Raw genomic sequence first — 23,038 nt, forward strand, 5'->3', positions numbered from 1 at the left:
ACTCCCGTACAGACTCGGGAGAGGCGAAGGTCGAGAGCCGTGCATCCTCCGAAACACAACCCAACCAAGCCGCACTGCTTCAATGCCCACTTAACCCGGAAGCCAGCCGCACCAATGTGTCAGAGGAAACACCGTACACCTGGTGCCTGTGTCAGCTTGCACTGTGCCCGGCCCGCCACAGGAGTCACAATGGGACAAGGACATCCCTGCCGGCCAAACCCTCCCCTAACCCAGACGACACTGGGCCAATTGTGCGCCGCCCCATGGGTATCCCGGTCGCGGCCAGCTGCGACAGAGCCTGGACTCGAACCCAGAATCTCTAGTGACACAGCTAGCACTTAGACCATTGCGCCACTCGGGAGGCCTAACTCTGAAATCTTAAGGTTAGGCATTAACTCTGAATGGTTAAGGTAAGGGTTAAGGTCTGGGATTGGCTTAAAACGAACATGCAACCTTTAGCACCAGAGACAGATGCTTACTCCCATCCGCCATCCCATCTGCTGGTATGCCAGCAGCATACCACCCTGAATACCACTGCTGGCTTGCTTCTGAAGCTAAGCAGGGTTGGTCCTGGTCAGTCCCTGGATGGGAGACCAGATGCTGCTGGAAGTGGTGTTGGAGGGCCAGTAGGAGGCACTCTTTCCTCTGGTCTAAAAAATAACCCAATGCCCTGTGTAGGGTGCAGTCTTTCAGATGGGATGTTAAACAGAAGTCCTGACTCTCTGAGGTCATTAAAGATCCCATGGCGCTTATTGTAAAAGTAGGGGTGTTAACCCTGGTGTCCTGGCTAAATTCCCAATCTGGCCCTCAAACCATCCTGGTCACCTAATAATCCCCAGTTTACAATTGGCTCATTCATCCCCCTCCTTTCTCCTGCAACTATTCCCCAGGTTGTTGCTGTAAATGAGAATGTGTTCTCAGTCAACTTACCTGGTAAAATAATGGATAAAAAAATAATATAATAATCCCTGTCCACAACACCCTAGCTAAAGGGAACCCTATTTGAAGGTAACAGCGCTTGCCCCTAGTGGCCGGTTTCCACGTCATCTCCCGACGTCCTCGGACATGGATGGACGTCTAATACTGACTTGTGACCAGGCTGCATCCTTTCTGGTTAACTTTGACCAATAGCAGTTCACAGAATTGGCGACCGAACTGAAAACCTGAACCACATTTGAAACAGTCATTATGAATGGGTGAATGGATTGCTATTGCTTTATAGGATTCTCTGACCATGGTTCACCTGTGATTGTGTTTGTTGTATCCCTGACTGGGGGATCCGCCATAAGCACAGAGCCAGGTGCTCGGACATAGTGGTTGCTGGGGGACTATTGCCTAAAGTATTTTGCACTCGCTGAACCCTCAGCGCACAGTAACTAGAAACTCAAACCTAGCCTCCTGAGACATAAACTTGGCTGGAGAGAATAGCAGATTTTCTAGACAGAGACGTGCAGTAGACTGCAGGATGCGTAAGAGCAGTGGATGGACTTGAGTGGATGGCAACGCTTGCTGCCCATTGGTCATAAGTGGATGGCAACGCTTGCACCCCCCCCCCCCCCCCCTCTCTCTCTCGCTCCCTCTTTTTCTTTTTTGCATGTTGATTTGGAGATGCAGAGAAGGGCACACCCATGTTCAGTTTGGGCTTGTTAGTACATACATTTTACACTTTGCACTCTCTGCATGAGGGAATGTGCCCCAGGGCAGTGGTGGATGCCTCCCTCAAGTAAATAACTCTGCCCTGACCTTAGCTGTTTAATGAGGGGACGTAAAGAATACAGATGAAGATACAGAACTGCATCATTAGCTTCTTTACTGACTTTCATGGCTCAGAAATTATATGTCAGAGTTGTAGGAATGTTGTACCTCACATTTTCCTTTTTAGTCATAGCAAGTTACAATATGTTGGATCGGTACTCTGTCTCTACACACACACACACATCAAATAAAATGTTATTGGTCACATACACGTGTTTGGCAGATATTATTGCGGGTGTAGCGAAATGCTTGTGTTTCTAGCTCCGACAGTGCAGTAATATCTAACAAGTAACATCTAACAATTTCACAACATATACCCAATACACACAAATCTAAGTAAAGGAATGGAATTAAGAACATATAAATATATGGACGAGAAATGTCAGAGCGGCATAGACTAAGATACAGTAGATAGTATAGAATACAGTATATACATATGAGATGGGTAATGCAAAATATGTAGAGGCGAAAGAAACGCACACCTATTTAGGCGAGGTGCTGGCTAGCAGAGTTTTTTGTATGCTATTTTAATACATGAGAATTAACCAATGATATCAGGCCACACCCGGCCATGATCACAGACACCTGTGTGTGTCTTTTGACACTATATAAATGTCATCCTGTACTGTGTGTGTCATTATACCCTGATGAAGACAGCTTATCTGTCGAAACGTTGGATATAAATATTTTTGCATCTGAGCTCCTAGAGTGTGCGGCTCTCCTTTATTTACATTTTTAAATGCAAAATATGTAAACATTATTAAAGTGGCTAGTGTTCCATTTATTAAAGTGGCCAGTGATTTCAAGATTATGTATATAGAGCAGCAGCCTCTAAGGTGATAGTGAGGGCTATTTAACAGGCGGATGGCCTTGAGATAGAAGCTATTTTTCAGTCTATCGATCCCAGCTTTGATGCACTGTACTGACGTGGCTGGGTCTTTCAGCATGACAATGATCCCAAACACACTGCCCGGGCAACGAAGCAGTGGCTTCGTAAGAAGCATTTCAAGGTCCTGGAGTGGCCTAGCCAGTCTCCAGATCTCAACCCCATAGAAAATCTTTGGAGGGAGTTGAAAGTCCGTGTTGCCCAGTAACAGCCCCAAAACATCACTGCTCTAGAGGAGATCTGCATGGAGGAATGGGCCAAAATACCAGCAACAGTGTGTGAAAACCTTGTGAAGACTTACAGAAAACGTTTGACCTCTGTCATTGCCAACAAAGGGTATATAACAAAGTATTGAGAAACTTTTGTTATTGACCAAATACTTATTTTCCACCATCATTTGCAAATAAATTCATAAAAAATCCTACAATGTGATTTTCTGGATTTTTTTCTCATTTTGTCTGTCATAGTTGAAGTGTACCTATGATGAAAATTACAGGCCTCTCTCATCTTTTTAAGTGGGAGAACTTGCACAATTAGTGGCTGACTAAATACTTTTTTGCCCCACTGTATACTGTATACCGTTTGTGTGTGTTTCCCCCCCACAGAAAGGTCTCTTTACCTTGCCTGAAGGACCCCACTTCATTCAGCCAGTCCAGGGGTCCACTGATGGGGCTGTCGAAAGGGAGGGACCAGAGCCCCATGTGGTCTATCCCAGCGTAACCACGGCACCACACAGATACCGACGCAGCTCTGAGGCCCGGGACACACACAGCCCCTGTGGGGTCAGAGGTGAGTAGAATATATTAGAACATAACTCAATTAAATAGACTTGAACACAATTAAATATAATATAATTGAATAGAGTTTGTTTTGTTAGATTGGTTTGGCTTTTGTAAATGTTTTGTATGAGCATGAGGAGTGCTCAAGGTCCTATTTTTCCGCTTGTCTAATACACTAGATTGTTTTACCTCATATCTCTGTGCTGCTGTCCATCCTGCAGACGCACCAGGTGATTCCCTAGTGGTGGAGAGGGAAAGAGAGGACTGGGAGAGGGAACAGCAGGAGGAAGAGAGGGAGAGAGAGGAGGAGACGGCTCAACATCGCTCCCAACGCTCCGTCAGCAGAGATAGGTGCACAGCATTGTTTCTCCTACCATTGTATAAGCGGGGCGGGTGGCAGAAAATAGTTTGGCTTCTATTGACACATTTTATGCCAGTAGGAATCAAACTAGGCGACTGGTGCATCTTGTTTCCCCCTGGAATTCTTTGAAAATGAGGCATTTTTTGGAATGTGTTGATTTTCCGAGATTCTGGACTTCCTAACGGGCCGCCTTCCCAGGTGGTAAGGGTAGGTAAGAACACATCCGCCACGCTGATCCTCAACACGGGGGTCCCTCAGGGGTGTGTGCTCAGTCCCCTCCTGTACTCCCTGTTCACTCATGACTGCACTGCCAGGCACGACTCCAACACCATCATTAAGTTTGCCGATGACACAACAGTGGTAGTTCTGATCACCAACAACGACTAGATAGCATAAGAGCATAAGAGCATCAGAGACCTGGTCGTGTGGTGCCAGGACAACAACTTATCATGCAACGTGATCAAGACTAAGGAGATGATTGTGTACTACAGGAAAAGGAGGACCGAGCACGCCTCCATTCTCATCGACAGGGCTGTAGTGGAGCAGGTTGAGAGCTTCGAGTTCCTTGGTGTCCACATCACCAACAAACTAACATGGTCCAAGCACACCGAGACAGTCGTGAAGAGGGCACAACAAAACCTATTCCCCCTCAGGAGACTGAAAAGGTTTGGCATGGGTCCTCAAACCCTAAAAAGGTTCTACAGCTGCACCACCGAGAGCATCCTGACTGGTTGCATAACTGCCTGGTATGGCAACTGCACGGCCTCCGAAGGCAAGGCACTACAGAGGGTAGTGTGTACGGCCAAGTACATCACTGGGGCCAACCTTCCTGCCATCCAGGACCTCTATACCAGGCAGTATCAGAGGAAGGCCCTAAAAATTGTCAAAGACTCCAGCCATAGTCATAGACTGTTCTCTCTGCTACCGCAACGGCAAGCAGTACCGGAGCGCCAAGTCTAGGTCCAAGAGGCTTCTTAACAGCTTCTACCCCCAAGCCATAAGACCACTGAACATCTAATCAAATGGCTAACAGACTATTTGCATTGTCCCCCCTTACCCCTTTTATGCTGCATCTACTCTCTGTTATTATCATGCATAAGTCACTTTAATAACTCTACCGATATGTATATATTACCTCAATTACCTCGACTAACCGGTGCCTCCGCACATTGACTCTGTACCGGTACCCCCTGTATTAGAGGTCGACCGATTATGATTTTTCAACGCCGATACCGATTATTGGAGGACCAAAAAAAGCCGATACCGATTAATCAGCCGATTTTTATTTATTTATTTGTAATAATGACAATTACAACAATACTGAATGAACACTTATTTTAACTTAATATAATACATCAATAAAATCAATTTAGCCTCAAATAAATAATGAAACATGTTCAATTTGGTTTAAATAATGCAAAAACAAAGTGTTGGAGAAGAAAGTAAAAGTGCAATATGTGCCATGTAAGAAAGCTAACGTTTAAGTTCCTTGCTCAGAACATGAGAACATATGAAAGCTGGTGGTTCCTTTTAACATGAGTCTTCAATATTCCCAGGTAAGAAGTTTTAGGTTGTAGTTATTATAGGAATTATAGGACTATTTCTCTCTATACCATTTGTATTTCATTAACCTTTGACTATTGGATGTTCTTATAGGCACTTTAGTATTGCCAGTGTAACAGTATAGCTTCCGTCCCTCTCCTCGCTCCTACCTGGGCTCGAACCAGGAACACAACGACAACAGCCACCCTCGAAGCAGCGTTACCCATGCAGAGCAAGGGGAATAACTACTCCAAGTCTCAGAGCGAGTGACATTTGAAATGCTATTAGCGCGCACCCCGCTAACTAGCTAGCCATTTCACATCGGTTACACCAGCCTAATCTCGGGAGTTGATAGGCTTGAAGTCATAAACAGCTGCTGGCAAACGCACGAAAGTGCTGTTTGAATGAATGCTTACGAGCCTGCTGCTGCCTACCATCGCTCAGTCAGACTGCTCTATCAAATCATAGACTTAGTTATAACATGATAACACACAGAAATACGAGCCTTAGGTCATTAATATGGCCGAATCCGGAAACTATCATCTCGAAAACAAGACGTTTATTCTTTCAGTGAAATACGGAACCGTTCCGTATTTTATCTAACGGGTGGCATCCATAAGTCTAAATATTCCTGTTACATTCCACAACCTTCAATGTTATGTCATAATTACGTAAAATTCTGGCAAATTAGGCGGCCCAAACTGTTGCATATACACTGACTCTGCGTGCAATGAACGCAAGAGAAGTGACACAATTTCACCTGGTTAATATTGCATGCTAACCTGTATTTCTTTTAGCTAAATATGCAGGTTTAAAAATATATACTTCTGTGTATTGATTTTAAGAAAGGCATTGATGTTTATGGTTAGGTACACATTGGAGCAACGATACGCACCGCATCGATTCTATGCAACGCAGGACACGCTAGATAAACTAGTAATATCATCAACCATGTGTAGTTAACTAGTGATTATGATTGATTGATTGTTTTTTATAAGATAAGTTTAATGCTAGCTAGCAACTTACCTTGGCTTACTGCATTCGCGTAACAGGCAGTCTCCTCGTGGAGTGCAATTTAATCAGGTGGTTAGAGCGTTGGACTAGTTAACTGTAAGGTTGCAAGATTGAATCCCCCGAGCTGACAAGGTAAAAATCTGTCGTTCTTGTCACGTTCTGACCTTTATTTCCTTTGTTTTGTCTTTATTTAGTATGGTCAGGGCGTGAGTTGGGGTGGGCTGTCTATGTGTGTTTTTCTATGTTGGGGTTTTGTGTTCGGCCTGGTATGATTCTCAATCAGAGGCAGCTGTCAATCGTTGTCCCTGATTGAGAATCATACTTAGGCAGCCTGGGTTTCACTTTTGGTTTGTGGGTGTTTGTTGCCGTGTCAGTGTTTGTTCGCCACACGGTACTGTTTCGTTCGTTATTCTTCGTTTATTGTTTTGTTCAAGTGTTCCGTGTTGCTTATTAAAAAGACATGAACACTTACCACGCTGCGCTTTGGTCCTCCTCTCTTCCACCTAACGACGAGCGTTACAGTTCTGCCCCTGAACGAGGCAGTTAACCCACCGTTCCTAGGCCATCATTGAAAATAAGAATGTGTTCTTAACTGACTTGCCTAGTTAAATAAAGATTAAATAAAGGTGTAAAAAAAAATATATATCCCGATTTCCGATTGTTATGAAAACTTGAAATCGGCCCTAATTAATCGGCCATTCTGATTAATCGGTCGACATCTACCCTGTATATAGCCTCGCTATTGTTATTTTACTCCTGCTCTTTAATTATTTGTTACTTTTTATTTATTATATTTTTAGGTATTTTTCTTAAAACTGCATTGTTGGTTAATGGCTTGTAAGTAAGCATTTCACTGTAAGGTCTACACCTGTTGTTAGATTTGATTTGATCATCGTCTGTAACTGAAATTGACCTCTCTTTCTTTGTGTTTCTCTGTCCTGTTTGAAGGTGGGTAGAGACCATGGTGGTGGCAGACACTAAACTGATCGACTACCACGGCAGTGACAACGTTGAGTCTTACATCTTCACCATCATGAACATGGTGAGTAGGGAGGATCAACCCTTTACCTGACACTCCGTCCACACAAGACATATACACAGCAACAGTGTCATGTCATGACAGCAGTGTGTGTGTGTGTGTGTGTGTGTGTGTGTGTGTGTGTGTGTGTGTGTGTGTGTGTGTGTGTGTGTGTGTGTGTGTGTGTGTGTGTGTGTGTGTGTGTGTGTGTGTGTGTGTGTGTGTGTGTCTATGTCAGGTGGCAGGGATATTCCATGACGCCAGTATAGGAAATGCCATCCACATCACCTTGGTCCGCCTGATCCTCCTGCAGGGCGAGGAGGTAATCAACACTTCACGTTAACCCAGACATACGATGAAGGCTTTTAATGAACTTTTTCATTGGCAAAAAAAAGTTCAGAGCACCAAACTGTAGTCTATAGGAGCACCAGATAATTGTATTAGGCCTTTTGGAATCCCATCTTTTGAGCTAGCTATCCAGCCCCTTTTCTTTCTTCCAGTGCTTTCTTAAACCATACTGGGCAAGTTAACAGGTTTTTAGCCAGCTAGGTTTGCTAGCCAGTTAGCAAATTAGAGCCCAGCATATGATGTCTGTTGACACATAATCCTAAACTTCTAGGATTGACATAATTCATATAAGAGGAGTGCACCTGGGCGGCAGGTAGCCTAGCAGTTAAGAGCTTTGGGCCAGTAAACCGAAAGGTCGCTGGTTCAAATCCATGAACTGACTAGAAAAAATGATGTTGATGTGCCCTTAAGCAAGGCACTTAACCCTAATTGCTCTTGTAAACTGCTCTGGACAACAATATCAAAACAACTCAAACATCCAAGTCTTCAGCTGATGTGTCGTGTTGCCTTTTTATCTGTGCCTCTATGATGATGGTGTTGTTCATGTTGTCTACTTTAGAAAGGGCTGAAGATCATCCACCATGCAGACACTTCTCTGGCCAGTTTCTGTGCCTGGCAGAAGAAACTCAACCCACTAAGTGACACACACCCTGCTCACCACGACGTGGCAGTGCTGGTCACCAGGCAAGACTGCAGCCGTACGCACATGAACACCCATATACTACACTGTACAACTGTGGATTGTGTATGACGATGCTAAGGTCCCTGTGTGTGTGTGTGTGTGTGTGTGTGTGTGTGTGTGTGTGTGTGTGTGTGTGTGTGTGTGTGTGTGTGTGTGTGTGTGTGTGTGTGTGTGTGTGTGTGTGTGTGTGTGTGTGTGTGTGTGTGTGTGTGTGTGTGTGTGTGTGTGTGTGTGAATTTCGACCACCAGGAAGGACATCTGTGCAGGGCTCAACGAGCCGTGTGAGACCCTTGGTCTGTCCCATCTGTCAGGGATGTGCCAGCCTCACCGTAGCTGCAACATCAACGAAGACTCAGGACTACCTGTAGCCTTCACCATCGCACACGAGCTGGGACACAGGTTTGTGGTTGTGTGTGTGTGTCTCACCGATTTCTACTTCGATCTAAGTCAAGACTATCTAAGAATTCGTATCTAAGCCTATTGCTTCGATAGATCAAATTCAAAAGGACCATCTCGTCTTTGTTTTCCTCAGCTTTGGGATCCACCATGATGGTCAGGGGAATGACTGTGAGCTGCACGGCAGACAACCCTTCATCATGTCCAGACAGCTGATGTACGACACCTCCCCACTTACCTGGTCCTCCTGCTCCAAAGACTACATCACACGCTTCCTAGAGTGAGTCTCTGTCTCTCTCCCTGTCTGCTGTCTGTCTGTCTCTCTCCCTGTCTGCTGTCTGTCTGTCTGTCTCTCTCCCTGTCTGTCTGTCTCCCTGTCTCCCTGTCTGTCTGTCTGTCTGTCTGTCTGTCTGTCTGTCTGTCTGCTGTCTGTGTGTCTGTCTCTCTCCCTGTCTGCGGTCTGTGTGTCTGTCTCTCTCCCTGTCTGCTGTCTGTGTGTCTGTCTCTCTCCCTGTCTGCTGTCTGTGTGTCTGTCTCTCTCCCTGTCTGCTGTCTGTCTGTCTCTCTGTCTGTCTGTCTGCTGTCTGTCTGTCTGTCTGTCTGTCTGTCTGTCTGTCTGTCTGTCTGTCTGTCTGTCTGTCTCTCTCCCTGTCTGCTGTCTGTGTGTCTGTCTCTCTCCCTGTCTGCTGTCTGTCTGTCTCTCTCCCTGTCTGCTGTCTGTCTGTCTCTCTCCCTGTCTGCTGTCTGTCTGTCTCTCTCCCTGTCTGCTGTCTGTGTGTCTGTCTCTCTCCCTGTCTGCTGTCTGTGTGTCTGTCTCTCTCTCTATCTTTCTCTTCCTCTCGCTCTCCTTCTCTTTGTCTCACCCTCTCACTTCTGTGTAGTTTTTTGATGCTAACGTGGATGAGGTGATTCTCTCTGATTCCCTAGTCGTGGTTGGGGCTTCTGTCTGGACGACCGTCCCTCAAAGAAGGGTATGACCACCCCACTGGCCCGTCTAGGGGTCCGCTACACCACACAGCACCAGTGTCAACTACAGTACGGCCCCAACGCCACCTACTGCCACGAAATCAACGTGAGTTACACACATACACACCACCACCAGTTCCTAGTCTGGATGGGAACTTACTTAGCCTGGGTTTGTCTTCCTTCTAGAATGTGTGCCAGATCCTGTGGTGTTCAGTGAATGGGTCCTGTCGTTCTAAACTGGACTCCCCCATAGATGGCACTAGCTGTGGCCCTGAGAAGGTAGGTTGAGGCTGTGTGTATCTGTGTGTTTGTACGTGTGTGTGTTGCGGGGCACTGTTTCACTGGCAAGTTTGCGATGGTGTTTAGAATGTCCTCTCTTATGTGTGTATTTGTTCTCTCTGTCAGTGGTGTATCTCAGGGGAGTGTGTTATCGTAGGGAAGCTACCGGAGACAGTGAATGGGAACTGGGGACAGTGGAGTAGCTGGTCTCACTGTTCCAGGACATGTGGGGCCGGGGTGCAGTCTGCTCACAGGGAGTGTAACCACCCCAAGTAAGAACTGATCCCACATCTGCCTCCTTTCCTATCCTCGCTTATTCTCTCCTCCATCTCCTCCTCCCTCTTTTCCTTTTTCCACCTCCCCTCTTTCCATATTTGATTAAAATGTGTGGTCCTTTGTTTCCCTCAGACCAGAGTTTGGTGGGAAGTACTGTACAGGCGAGAGGAGGCGTTACCATATCTGTAACACCAAACCATGCCAAAACGCCAAACCCACCTTCAGAGAAATGCTGTGTAGTGAATTTGACACAGTGCCCTACCAGAACGAACTCTACGAGTGGGTCCCTGTGGCCAGCCTATGTAAGAGCTAAAATCATCACACACACATACCACAGTAAACACACCGAGACACACACGTGTATATATATACACAGGCCTCATCATTCCAAGAGTTGTGATTATATGTATCTAGCAGCAGGGGGCAGCATATACATGCATTTCCAATACTATTACAAAACTCAAAAGGGAATTAAACTTTTCAATACATCCACTGATCCAACCCCCCCCCCCCGGTTCCATCTCTTATCTCTTCCGTGCCTTGCCCAGCGAGTCCATGTGAGCTGCATTGTCGTCCTGTGGATGAGCATTTCTCTGAGAAGATGCTGGATGCTGTGACAGATGGAACTCCCTGCTTCATGAACAACAACTCCAGAAGCCTCTGTGTCAACGGAGTGTGCAAGGTAGTGTGGCTGGGTAAGAGAGTGAGACAGGGGGAAGGGGGGGGGGGGTGGAAGAAAGTAGGTATTATGCTGCGTTCATAACCATGTGGGAATGTGGTAATTACCAGTTGTGAAGTCGTAAATACAAGTTGGATGCATTCACGTTCTTTGAACACGTTGAGAAGTGCCGATTGGCTAATGGCAAACACGCCTCTTCAACCATAAACTAGAAGTACAGCTATCATGCTTGTAAACAAATGATAGTGTTTAAAACCATATTAATAGTATGCTTTTTATAAATAATGTTTTGGTTGTTGCATTTAACTTCTGAGGTCATTTCCTTAGTAGGTGACGTCAGAGGTCAGCGTGTGGGAGAAGTCGGCGCTCAGGGATGATAGATGAGTTTTCCACTAGTATTTACGATTTGGAGGGATTTTTTCCCCAGTCGTATGCTCATATTTACCAATTTACGAGATGTTATGACCATAGCATAAGTACTGTCTCTGCAAGGAGAGAGCATGGGGCCTGAGATAGATTTAAGATAGGGTCTATGCCTGTTGGAGTTGAGAGGGAATCTGTTCGTTGTTTTCCTTCCGTCTGTGTATCTCTGTGTGTACCTGATCTGATTACCTTGAATCTTTACCTTATCCGTGTGTGTGTGTGTGTGTGTGTGTGTGTGTGTGTGTGTGTGTGTGTGTGTGTGTGTGTGTGTGTGTGTGTGTGTGTGTGTGTGTGTGTGTGTGTGTGTGTGTGTGTGTGTGTGTGTGTGTGTGTGTGTGTGTGTGTGTGCGCACGCATGCATAATTCTTGACCTGTGTGTGTAGGAGGTGGGCTGTGACTATGGTATAGACTCTAACGCTGTAGAGGATCGTTGTGGAGTGTGTCTGGGCGATGGTTCCTCCTGTGAGACTGTCCAGATGACCTTTGATGGGGGGGATGGCTTCGGTGAGTCTCCTATCTCCTTCCTAAATATCTCCCTGATGTCTCATCTCTCCTCCCATACCCCCAAAACATCTCCCACAACGTCTTCACGCACTGGTTACAGGATTGTCATTGTGTTGTTGCCATGTGGTTGTCATGGCAGCGCTCTGTATGGGAGTATACAGCTGTTTATTCTGCTGTTTTTGGCAGCTACCCTCCGTGTGTGTGTGTGTGTGTGTGTGTGTGTGTGTGTGTGTGTGTGTGTGTGTGTGTGTGTGTGTGTGTGTGTGTGTGTGTGTGTGTGTGTGTGTGTGTGTGTATTGTGTGTGTATACAGTTATTTGTCTTGCTGTCTTTGGCATATTTGTCAGTCTGACTCCAGTACATCTGCATTTTTGAGAGAATGACTCACTAGTGACCTCCGTGACCTCACAGCCAGAGAGAAAGATAGATTGATAGGTTCTCTTCAGAGCAGGACATTATTGTAGCTTACTATACTGCCCTACCATGCAAAAAGGCAGTAACTGCTCATATGGTCAAAACATTAGTTGTTGTCATTTTCGCTACATAAAATACATGCTTAATCATGTGGACTAGTATCCTGCCTCTATTGTATTGTGTTTTGGAGAAAATGGGGGTCATATTAGCAGTAACTGCAAGAAGTTACTGTGAAACCAAGGTAAATGGAGCATTTACTGCCTTTTACCTTGGGTATCATATCATTATTTTTGGAAAGTGATACAATTGAACCTGTATGACACTAACTAGCTAGCGAACATAGACTAATAATGCTACCTGCTCCCATGAGAGGAGATCCGCAATTGATACCAATTTCAATCTATTAGCCCTATAATGAATTATATTCTGAGATTTAGCTAGAACTGGCACGGCCCTACCAAAATGTCAAAACCTACCTAGCTAGCATTAGCACAAATCAATAGATTTGTGCTACCTGCTCCCATATGAGGCGATCAGCAGTTTATACTATCTTCAATCTATTATCCTTATAATTAATATAATCCCTATCATTTTATTATGACATTCCATGGGGTTATTTGAATGAGTAATGTTACACCACACACACGATCTCACGTCAGTTGGACGTGCACCCCATACTTTCAGTTACTGAATATATTCCAGTATTGAGTGACTGTTCCGGTCAGGAAAGTTCAAATCCAAAATTGTGTCCATCACCTTTGTTGGTGGTGTATGCAATTAGTACAACAAGCTTTGGCATGCCAAATGTGTGCTCAATGTGTCCGCTTCAGTGCCATCATTACATGAATGCGGGGGGGGATAAATGACTTCCACCAATCCCTGTGGCCTAGATGATTATAGTATCTATGCGGATCAAAGTTGTCGTGTTAGGGTGCATTAGAATTGTACAACCGCGTCAGTATTAAGTTTTATTCCTGTCAATGTCCATCCATGCAATTTGTTTTGATTTGTAAATGAAGATGCAAATTTAAGAGCCTTTTTGGGAGCAGGTATGAAATGAATAGATTAACTGATTTATGACATAATGTTTGCAAAAGATAAAATCAACATTGATTCCATCCCATATTATAGAATAAAATAACTGAACAGGATTATGATCATATGTTTGCACACCACCAAATGTCAGTATTAATTATTATCATCCATGACAGAATAGAATCATTCCCTGATTATTTGCTCTATTTATTTTAGTTGATTGTGAGGGCCACATTCCAACAAAGATTATTGATCTGCGCCCTTCACCTGAAGTCACAGTTTTTATTTATAATAAATCTCCAAGCAGCTGTTCCTCACATATCACATTCAGATGTTGCATTCAAGCCTTGAATATATGGCAACAACTCCACTCACTATAAGAAGTTCCGGAGCACAGGGTTGGATTACCAAACGGGCACCCAGGGCAAGTGCCCCGGGGCCCCTAACCAAATGTTTTTTCTTGGGGGGGAGAGGGGGGTTTGGATTGTGGGCCCCCCAGATAGCATATAGAATTGTGTATAATTGCATGAAATTAGCTTTAAAACCGCAAAATGTTCTCTCAGCCTCATGGCAAAATGTGAAGAATAGCATTAGATGAGCTATAAAACAGCACATTTTTCTCTCTGACCCACGGCAAAAAGTGTAGAATTGCAGGAAATAAGCTTTCAAACTGCAGGTAGTAGGTAGATGCATTCCAGTGCTGGCTGCATGATCCCTTCATATATGGTAGGACAAGTCATCCAGGACTGGGAGAAGGGAGTGAGCTTTATGTTTGGAATGCAGACCCAGATCTCAACCTTACCTCCCAGACATCCACTGTGTGTGTGTGTGTGTCTGTGTGTGTCTCCAGTGCCCTTTTACGGACACCCTCCGGCTCAGATGTATGAAACTTCAAAGGGCAGAGCTGAGATCCAAAGTAATGCTTACCCCCCCTCCTTTACCCTCACAAACAGACACACACCAACACCTCCCCCACACATCCACACACTATTAAAAACCAGAGACCCTACCAGAGCAGTGCCCTCCCACACACACTGTTACAGACGAGAGACAGGGTTACCCGACCCCGCCACCCAAGGCACACACACACACACACACGCCACTCTCCCACCCTCTATTAAAGATCACAGAGAGTCTGGAAGTCTGGATGTTGGTGTAACCATATAGCTGGCTGCCATGGTGGCCTCTGTAAGCTCTGGCCTCTCCCACGTTGCAACCTGCAACCATGATTCATTCTGTGTTTAACAGTGTCTTTGTCATGCCTCTGCTTGCATTTCATTTCTTTAGCTTTGATACCATTGTAGGTTTAGGGTCCCACAGGGTTTTCAGGCTTTTGTTCCAGCCCAGCACTAACACAGCTGATTCTCCTTCCTCCTGTCACAGGCTACGTGGACGTGGGAGTGATCCCAGAGGGGGCACGTGACATTGTGGTCCAGGAAATGGAGGAGGCGGGGAACTTTCTGGCTCTGCGGGGTCAGGGGTCAGAGGAGTATTTCCTGAATGGCGAGTACATCATCCAATGGAATGGAGAGTACAAGGCAGGCGGAACCACCTTCTACTACGAGCGCAGCGGGAACCTGGAGAACCTTACCTCCCCTGGACCCACCAAACAACCGGTCATGATCCAGGTATACACACCATACACACCATACACATGAAAAAAATCCAGCTAGATATTGACCAGCTAGATCAGGATTCAGATATGATACACACAGCCTAACCATTTAGTGTGTGTTTCCTGTTGTCCAGTTGCTGTACCAGGAAAAGAATCCAGGTATAAAGTATGAGTACACAATCAAGAGGAACCGCCAGACAGGAAATGAGGTCATCAAGCCGGAGTACAGGTGGAGGCATGGGGCCTGGACAGACTGTAGCACCACCTGTGGGCTAGGTGAGGGGTTGTCTTTTAAATTTATTTGTAGTCCCTGTGTTAACTTATCATATGTTGAGAGATGTGGATTTTGGATTCTGATGGTCTGGACTTATTACAGTCTAATCAGACAGGTGAGCAGTATTGAGTGTCAGAGCATACAGTATGATTATTCAGACAGACACCTTTTATAATATGCTAAGTGGGATGCTTGGGACGAACCAACTCCATTGAAGTTTACATTTAACAGGTTAAGGTTAGGGTTAGGTAAGGGTAGGGATTAAGGTTAGGGTTTAAGTTAGGGTCATCCCAAGGATCCCACTTAGCATCTACCGAAACCCTTCCCTGCCTGTGTTCTGTGACGTCCAGGTGAGCAGCAGCAGCCTGTCAGGTGTTTTGAGTTGGAGGTGGGCGTGGTCGATGAGGCTCTTTGTGACCCAGAGAGCCGCCCAGAGGACCGACACCGCAAGTGCAAGAACATGGACTGCCCCGCCAGGTTCCTTAGTTTCCCGAGTACTATGACGAATACTCTATAACACCTGTCTTATTTCTACTATAGTTCTATGTTTTTAACACTGTAACTCAGTTACATTGTTAATAACTATGGATAATCTATCATGGGCAAAAGTAAAAGTACAAATCCTTTATGTAAAATAATAAATAACGGTTACTTCTCTGAGAACTTTGAATTGTCAAGAGGCATAAAACAAGGTTGCCCTCTGTCAACATACCTATTTATTAGGAACTGTTAGCATTAAAAATCGAATGATAACATTAAGGGGCTAAAAATGTATGGATTAGAGACAAAAGGCTCAATGTACACCGATGATTCAAGTGATTCTCTTGAGTCCTCAGTCTTCAACCTTGAAGGGCCTCATTGAGGACCTGGATAATTTCTCCAGTTTCTCTGGACTCAAACCCAACTATGATAAGTGTACTATATTATGGGTTGTGTCTTTAAAATAAATAAACTTTTAAATTGCCATGTGGTCTCCCGATGAAATGGGTGGATAGTAAAGTCTATGTACTTGGTGTACATATCCAGGAAAAGTTGAGCGATCTTGCAACTAGCGAACTTAGGAAAATAGATTGAATTTTGAAACCGTGGAGAGGGAAACACCTATCCATTTCCGGGAAGATTACACTGATTCATTCTCAAGAGATATCGCAGTTTATATATTTATTCATGGCTCTACCAACTCCAGAATAATATTTTTTCAAATCAGGAAAAAATATTTCCCTTTTTTTGGAATGGCAAATCAGACAAAGTTAAACGAACATATTTATGTAACGAACATTAGGGTTTGGAGAGTTAAAACGATTAAATATTAAGGCGTTAAACCTCTCTCTTAGTCTCCATTGTATCTAAATCCAAACTGGATTTCAAGCAAGCTACTAAGAGAGGCTCATCCTATGTTTAAAAGTATTACAGCAAATAATATGGCAAAATATATATATATTGGACACAATTGTACAAGAAGAGTATAATATTTATGAAGGACATTTTAAACAAGGACGGTAAAATGATGTCATACAAGCAACTAACAACAGTGTATAGATGTGTATGCTCAATACAACATTATAATCAACTCATCTGCATAGCTTGCACTTTGGGGTTTTAGGCTGAGTTTCTGTATAAACACTGTGACATCTGCTTATGTAAAAAGGGCTTTATAAATACATTTGATTGATTGGTAGCTGCTCTGCCACAAAATTGGAAGAGACCGTTACTTAAAGAAGGAATTAAATAATTAGTCTCTCTGACACCCATTAAAAATCATAAATGGCTCAAAATGATTAGCATAAATCACTGAAAGTTAAAAGGTTTAACAGCAATGCTGTATAAAATTGAAGTCAGTTGGGAACAGGTCTTTGATGTCCTCATACCTTGGCAACAGGTCTATGAACTGACATACAGTGGGGAGAACAAGTATTTGATACACTGCCGATTTTGCAGGTTTTCCTACTTACAAAGCATGTAGAGGTCTGTAATTTTTATCATAGGTACACTTCAACTATGAGAGACGGAATCTAAAACAAAAATCCAGAAAATCACATTGTATGATTTTTAAGTAATTAATTTGCATTTTATTGCATGACATAAGTATTTGATACATCAGAAAAGCAGAACTTAATATTTGGTACAGAAACCTTTGTTTGCAATTACAGAGATCATACGTTTCCTGTAGTTCTTGACTAGGTTTGCACACACTGCAGCAGGGATTTTGGCCCACTCCTCCCTACAGATCTTCTCCAGATCCTTCAGGTTTCGGGGCTGTCGCTGGGCAATATGGACTTTCAGCTCCCTCCAAAGATTTTCTATTGGGTTCAGGTCTGGAGACTGGCTAGGCCACTCCAGGACCTTGAGATGCTTCTTACGGAGCCACTCCTTAGTTGCCATGGCTGTGTGCTTCGTGTCGTTGTCATGCTGGAAGACCCAGCCACGACCCATCTTCAATGCTCTTACTGAGGGAAGGAGGTTGTTGGCCAAGATCTCGCGATACATGGCCCCATCCATCCTCCCCTCAATACGGTGCAGTCGTCCTGTCCCCTTTGCAGAAAAGCATCCCCAAAGAATGATGTTTCCACCTCCATGCTTCACGGTTGGGATGGTGTTCTTGGGGTTGTACTCATACTTCTTCTTCCTCCAAACACGGCGAGTGGAGTTAGACCAAAAAGCTCTATTTTTGTCTCATCAGACCACATGACCTTCTCCCATTCCTCCTCTGGATCATCCAGATGGTCATTGGCAAACTTCAGACAGGCCTGGACATGCACTGGCTTAAGCAGGGGGACCTTGCGTGCGCTGCAGGATTTTAATCCATGACGGCGTAGTGTGTTACTAATGGTTTTCTTTGAGACTGTGGTCCCAGCTCTCTTCAGGTCATTGACCAGGTCCTGCCGTGTAGTTCTGGGCTGATCCCTCACCTTCCTCATGATCATTGATGCCCCACGAGGTGAAATCTTGCATGGAGCCCCAGACCGAGGGTGATTGACCGTCATCTTGAACTTCTTCCATTTTCTAATAATTGCGCCAACAGTTGTTTCCTTCTCACCAAGCTGCTTGCCTATTGTCCTGTAGCCCATCCCAGCCTTGTGCAGGTCTACAATTTTATCCCTGATGTCCTTACACAGCTCTCTGGTCTTGGCCATTGTGGAGAGGTTGGAATCTGTTTGATTGTGTGTGGACAGGTGTCTTTTATACAGGTAACGAGTTCAAACAGGTGCAGTTAATACAGGTAATGAGTGGAGAACAGGAGGGCTTCTTAAAGAAAAACTAACAGGTCTGTGAGAGCCGGAATTCTTACTGGTTGGTAGGTGATCAAATACTTATGTCATGCAATAAAATGCAAATTAATTATTTAAAAATCATACAATGTGATTTTCTGGATTTTTGTTTTAGATTCCGTCTCTCACAGTTGAAGTGTACCTATGATAAAAATTACAGACCTCTACATGCTTTGTAAGTAGGAAAACCTGCAAAATCGGCAGTGTATCAAATACTTGTTCTCCCCACTGTATAAAACAACAATTGACACAATTACATTTGTTTTAATTTACGCTATTATATAAAATGCTTGCTACAAAAATAATGTTCAATATATGGGGCATTGAACAGTCAGCCTTGTGCAGACTGCAGAGTCAGGTCCAGGCATGGTTGTTATGTCATAATATCAGGGTTCAGATGGAACAGCAAACTGTATTGTTACGGGATCTGAAAAACCACGATCCGTCAATGGGAAATATCATTATACTCTTGGGTAAGGTGTTTATTTTTAGGGCAATATCGGTAATGTTACAAATAAGGAGGTTCAGTACCCTAATAAGACATCATAGTAAAATGGAGGAATGTATTAAAAATGAAATAACAAAATGGCATTATACTGGGAAAGATGGGTGAATCTGTGAACATCGGAGGGTTGGAGTTAAGATCAGAATGGTGGATTGGCCGCTGTGGGTGAAAATCCAGCACTTGAAGAAATTAGGAATATATGTATAATTAACTACAGGTACCATAGATGTGAGAGAAAATAGCTGTAAGTAGCAGTAGAAGTATTGTTGTCCCTTAGTTTACTCCAATCAGCGTAGGGATGGTAGGGTTGGAGGGGAGTATAAATAAAACCTTTAAATAAATGTGATTAGAAATTATGCAAACAATTAAATTGATGGAACTCACAATCTATCTGCAATATTAATGCTGATCTCATATAAATACAGTTAAAAAGCGCATTAACTCAACAGGTGTTATTAGTGTCTGTTGACTGTTGGCCCTGTTGTTTTTTGACACCTATTCATTTCAGAAGCAAATCAGACCAACACAAATTTGTTCAGGGCCCTTATCTCACACTCTCTCTCCTCTCCCCCTGTGTAGGTGGTGGGTGGGGCGCTGGCAGCTGTGCTCTGCCACCTGTGGTTCGGGAGGGGTGAGGAAGCGCACAGTGCTGTGTGTGCGCACGGTGGCTGGGGAGGAGAGGGTGCTCCACTCTGGGGACTGTAAACAGTTGCTCAAACCCAAACCTGTGGTTCCCTGCAACAGAGACCAGCTCTGTGGACCCGACTGGGCCGCGGGCAACTGGAGCATGGTACTATTCTCTTCTTCTCCTTTCTCTCCCATTCTCTGCCACTCTCTCTATCTCTCCTTGTTCTGTTAATAACCTATTTAATCTCTCCTTGTTCTGTTAACAACCTATTTAATCTCTCTCTCTCTCTCTCCTTGTTCTGTTATTAACCTATTTAATCTCTCTCTCTCTCTCCTTGTTCTGTTATTAACCTATTTAATCTCTCCTTGTTCTGTTAACAACCTATTTAATCTCTCTCTCTCTCTCTCCTTGTTCTGTTATTAACCTATTTAATCTCTCTCTCCTTGTTCTGTTAATAACCTATTTAATCTCTCTCTCTCTCTCCTTGTTCTGTTATTAACCTATTTAATCTCTCTCTCCTTGTTCTGTTAATAACCTATTTCATCTCTCTCTCCTTGTTCTGTTAATAACCTATTTCATCTCTCTCTATATTAATAACCTATTTAATCTATCTCCTTGTTCTGTTAATAACCTATTCATATCTCTCTCTCTCTCCTTACTCTGTTAATAACCTATTTAATCTCTCTCTCTCTCTCTCTCTCTCTCTCTCTCTCTCTCTCTCTCTCTCTCTCTCTCTCTCTCACTCTCCTTGCTCTATTAATAACCTATTTAATCTCTCTCCTTGTTCTGTTAATAACCTATTTAATCTCTCTCTCCTTGCTCTGTTTTTAACCTATTTAATCTCTCTCTCTCTCTCAGTGCCCAGTGACATGTGGTGGTAGTGTGCGCACCCGGACGGTCACCTGCCTGACCGCACCCCCAAAAAAGTGTGACATCAAAACCATGCCTCGCTCCAAGTCGCTGTGTGCCCTGCAGAGCTGCCCAAGCGCAGGCCTCCGACGGCGCCCGGGACCACCCCCTAAATACCGGCGTGTCTACCTGCCCAAGAGACCCCCAACCAGGCAGCCAGTTACGCACACCCGGGGCCCCAAAAGCACCAGCACCACCGCTACACCCGGAACCAGCACTGTTACAGTGACTGAGAGAACTGCAACCCCCATCACCACCTCTACCACCAAGCCCCTCCAACGGTCCTCCACAGCCACTGATATCATTGACGTCGATAACCATGTGGTGAAGAATGGGCATGTGGAGGACAAGGACCGGGCGTTTATTACGACCAGTACTACTGAAACAGAGAACGGGGAGAGGGACATGAGAGAGAAAGAAGAGGAGGATGAGGAAAAGGAGGAGGGGAGTGCAGCTGATTTTGTGTTTCCAGATTTGGGGGTTACGTACACCCCGGGGTATGACTATGTAGTGGAGGATGTGACTACAGAGGAGGAGGGGCGTACAGATCTGGACATTTTTACCACGGAATCCTCTCTCAGGACCCCCATCCAATCACCGCCCACCGTGACCACCACCAGGTTACACCCTACATCCACACCACACACAAGCGTCCCAACAACATCACGTACAACCCAACACACAACCAGAGTACCCCTCACTACCTCCCCCTCAACCCCACAAACCAGCACTGCGCACTGGGCTATGAACAACAGCCGCTACACCGTCACTCCCCCCAACACCACCCCTTCTATCAACCCTTTCACCAAACGGACAACCAGGGTGCCCCACACCACCCCTATACCCCGGGCACACACAGCGGGGATGAGGAGTACACTTATAGCCCCTTACCACACTACACAAGGACTGTATCCCATTACAGAAGGCATTTCCCACACTAGCGATGCCCTGTACGTCAGCAGCCCAACCCCAGAGGCCCCCGGCCCCACTGTGAGGATCATTAAACGGAAGAAGCCCATTGAGACCCCCAAGAGTGGCAGCGCTGCTCCCCGTTCTATAAAGCCAGGCCCACATTCTAAAGGGCCTGCCTCGGGTTCTAAAAGCCCCTCCCCTCATTCAAAAGGCAAAGGTCAGGAGCAGAGACCAGGGAGTACCGTAGTGACCTTCGCCAGTGATTATGGTTACCTGAAAGCCCAAGAGCCAATCAGCATAGAGGTGTTCTGGTTGGTGGGTAATTGGAGCGAGGTGAGTACAGGAGAAAATAACCCTCTGTGTTTATGAGCTTGTTGATGACCCTATAGGCCAGGGTTGGGCAACTTGTATAGGGATGGGGGTCACACAAAAATCTGAACTCATCGTGAGGGGCCGCAGTTGCTGGTGGATCTGCGTACCCACGTCCATACCATAGTTCATTTCGTGCAAATCTACACATTTTGCCATGGGCTGTAGAGAAAATGTTTGCAGTTTTAATGCAAGTTTGCTGCAATTCTACACATTTTTACATGGGGTGGAAAGAAGATTTTGCAATTGTATAACAAATTTCATGCAATTCTACACATTTTGCTATAGGTTGCCATTTTAAATATGATATCTGAGTGAAACTGACTAATAAAATCAATGGGGGCCCCCCGGCCGGTAATTCGACCCTGATAACCAGTTTAGATAGTTTCGCGGCCAGCTAACTTAGCAATCTAAAAATATTTAGTTGACATGGGCTAATTGACTGACTATCAGTGACTAATAACAAGAGAAAAACTGCTGACACGTTTCTAAATTGCACCTTACACATTCTACTATTCTAACTCACAACAGTAAGTTGAGACACTGACTTGAGTTCCTACATTTGTTTTATTTGTATTATTGATTTATTTTGGGGGGAGTGGGAATTGATCCGAGGGCCTTTGATGGTGGGGTGGACCGCCAGTTGCCCATTCCTGCTATAATCATACAATGCATTTTGGTTATTAGAATCACTGATGTAACAGTCTGTAACCCTTATAGTGAACAATCACAAGCCAGAAACATTTCTATGCTGTACTACATACTTTCCGTCTTCCTCTCTCTCTCTTCTCGCCTGTTGTCCCGGGCCAGTGCTCAACGTCGTGTGGCCTGGGGGCAGTGTGGAGGCCAGTGCTGTGTAGCTCACAGCAGGAATCGGACTGTGCCAACCTGAAGAGACCAGAACCAGCTCGCACCTGCCACCTGCGCCCCTGTGTCACCTGGCTGAGTGGCAACTGGAGCAAGGTCAGTAGCCTGGACACACTGTACCTGACTGTCTCTGCTTTCTATAGCTAATATAATAACATATGCCATTTAGCAGACGCTTTTATCCGAAGCGGCTTAGTCATGTGTGCATAAATTTTACATATGGCTGGTCCCGGGGAGTTTTACCCACAATCCTGGTCTTGCAAACACCATGCTCTAGCAACTGCAAGTTTCTGCAACTTTTCTACAAGTTTCTACAACTACGCAAGACAGCAAC

The 23,038-nt window shown here is 44.8% G+C and overlaps 1 protein-coding gene across 1 annotated transcript in view; it reads left to right on the forward strand.

Annotated features, from left to right (window-relative positions):
* Positions 1-23,038, forward strand: part of LOC139576468 (A disintegrin and metalloproteinase with thrombospondin motifs 12-like) — a 44,472-nt gene that overhangs the window by 19,432 nt on the left and 2,002 nt on the right. The window contains exons 3-21 of the mRNA XM_071402625.1: positions 3,247-3,430; positions 3,642-3,771; positions 7,286-7,379; positions 7,594-7,677; positions 8,263-8,387; positions 8,635-8,784; positions 8,918-9,061; positions 9,709-9,853; positions 9,934-10,026; positions 10,153-10,298; positions 10,435-10,604; positions 10,851-10,984; positions 11,788-11,908; positions 14,740-14,984; positions 15,106-15,247; positions 15,596-15,722; positions 19,599-19,809; positions 20,506-21,801; positions 22,648-22,800. Of these exons, the coding sequence (XP_071258726.1) occupies positions 3,247-3,430; positions 3,642-3,771; positions 7,286-7,379; positions 7,594-7,677; positions 8,263-8,387; positions 8,635-8,784; positions 8,918-9,061; positions 9,709-9,853; positions 9,934-10,026; positions 10,153-10,298; positions 10,435-10,604; positions 10,851-10,984; positions 11,788-11,908; positions 14,740-14,984; positions 15,106-15,247; positions 15,596-15,722; positions 19,599-19,809; positions 20,506-21,801; positions 22,648-22,800 (3,894 nt within the window). The remainder of the gene's footprint in view (positions 1-3,246; positions 3,431-3,641; positions 3,772-7,285; positions 7,380-7,593; positions 7,678-8,262; positions 8,388-8,634; positions 8,785-8,917; positions 9,062-9,708; positions 9,854-9,933; positions 10,027-10,152; positions 10,299-10,434; positions 10,605-10,850; positions 10,985-11,787; positions 11,909-14,739; positions 14,985-15,105; positions 15,248-15,595; positions 15,723-19,598; positions 19,810-20,505; positions 21,802-22,647; positions 22,801-23,038) is intronic.

The sequence above is a fragment of the Salvelinus alpinus genome, chromosome 5 (assembly GCF_045679555.1).
Source record: "Salvelinus alpinus chromosome 5, SLU_Salpinus.1, whole genome shotgun sequence".
In the NCBI taxonomy this organism is placed as follows: Eukaryota; Metazoa; Chordata; class Actinopteri; order Salmoniformes; family Salmonidae; genus Salvelinus; species Salvelinus alpinus.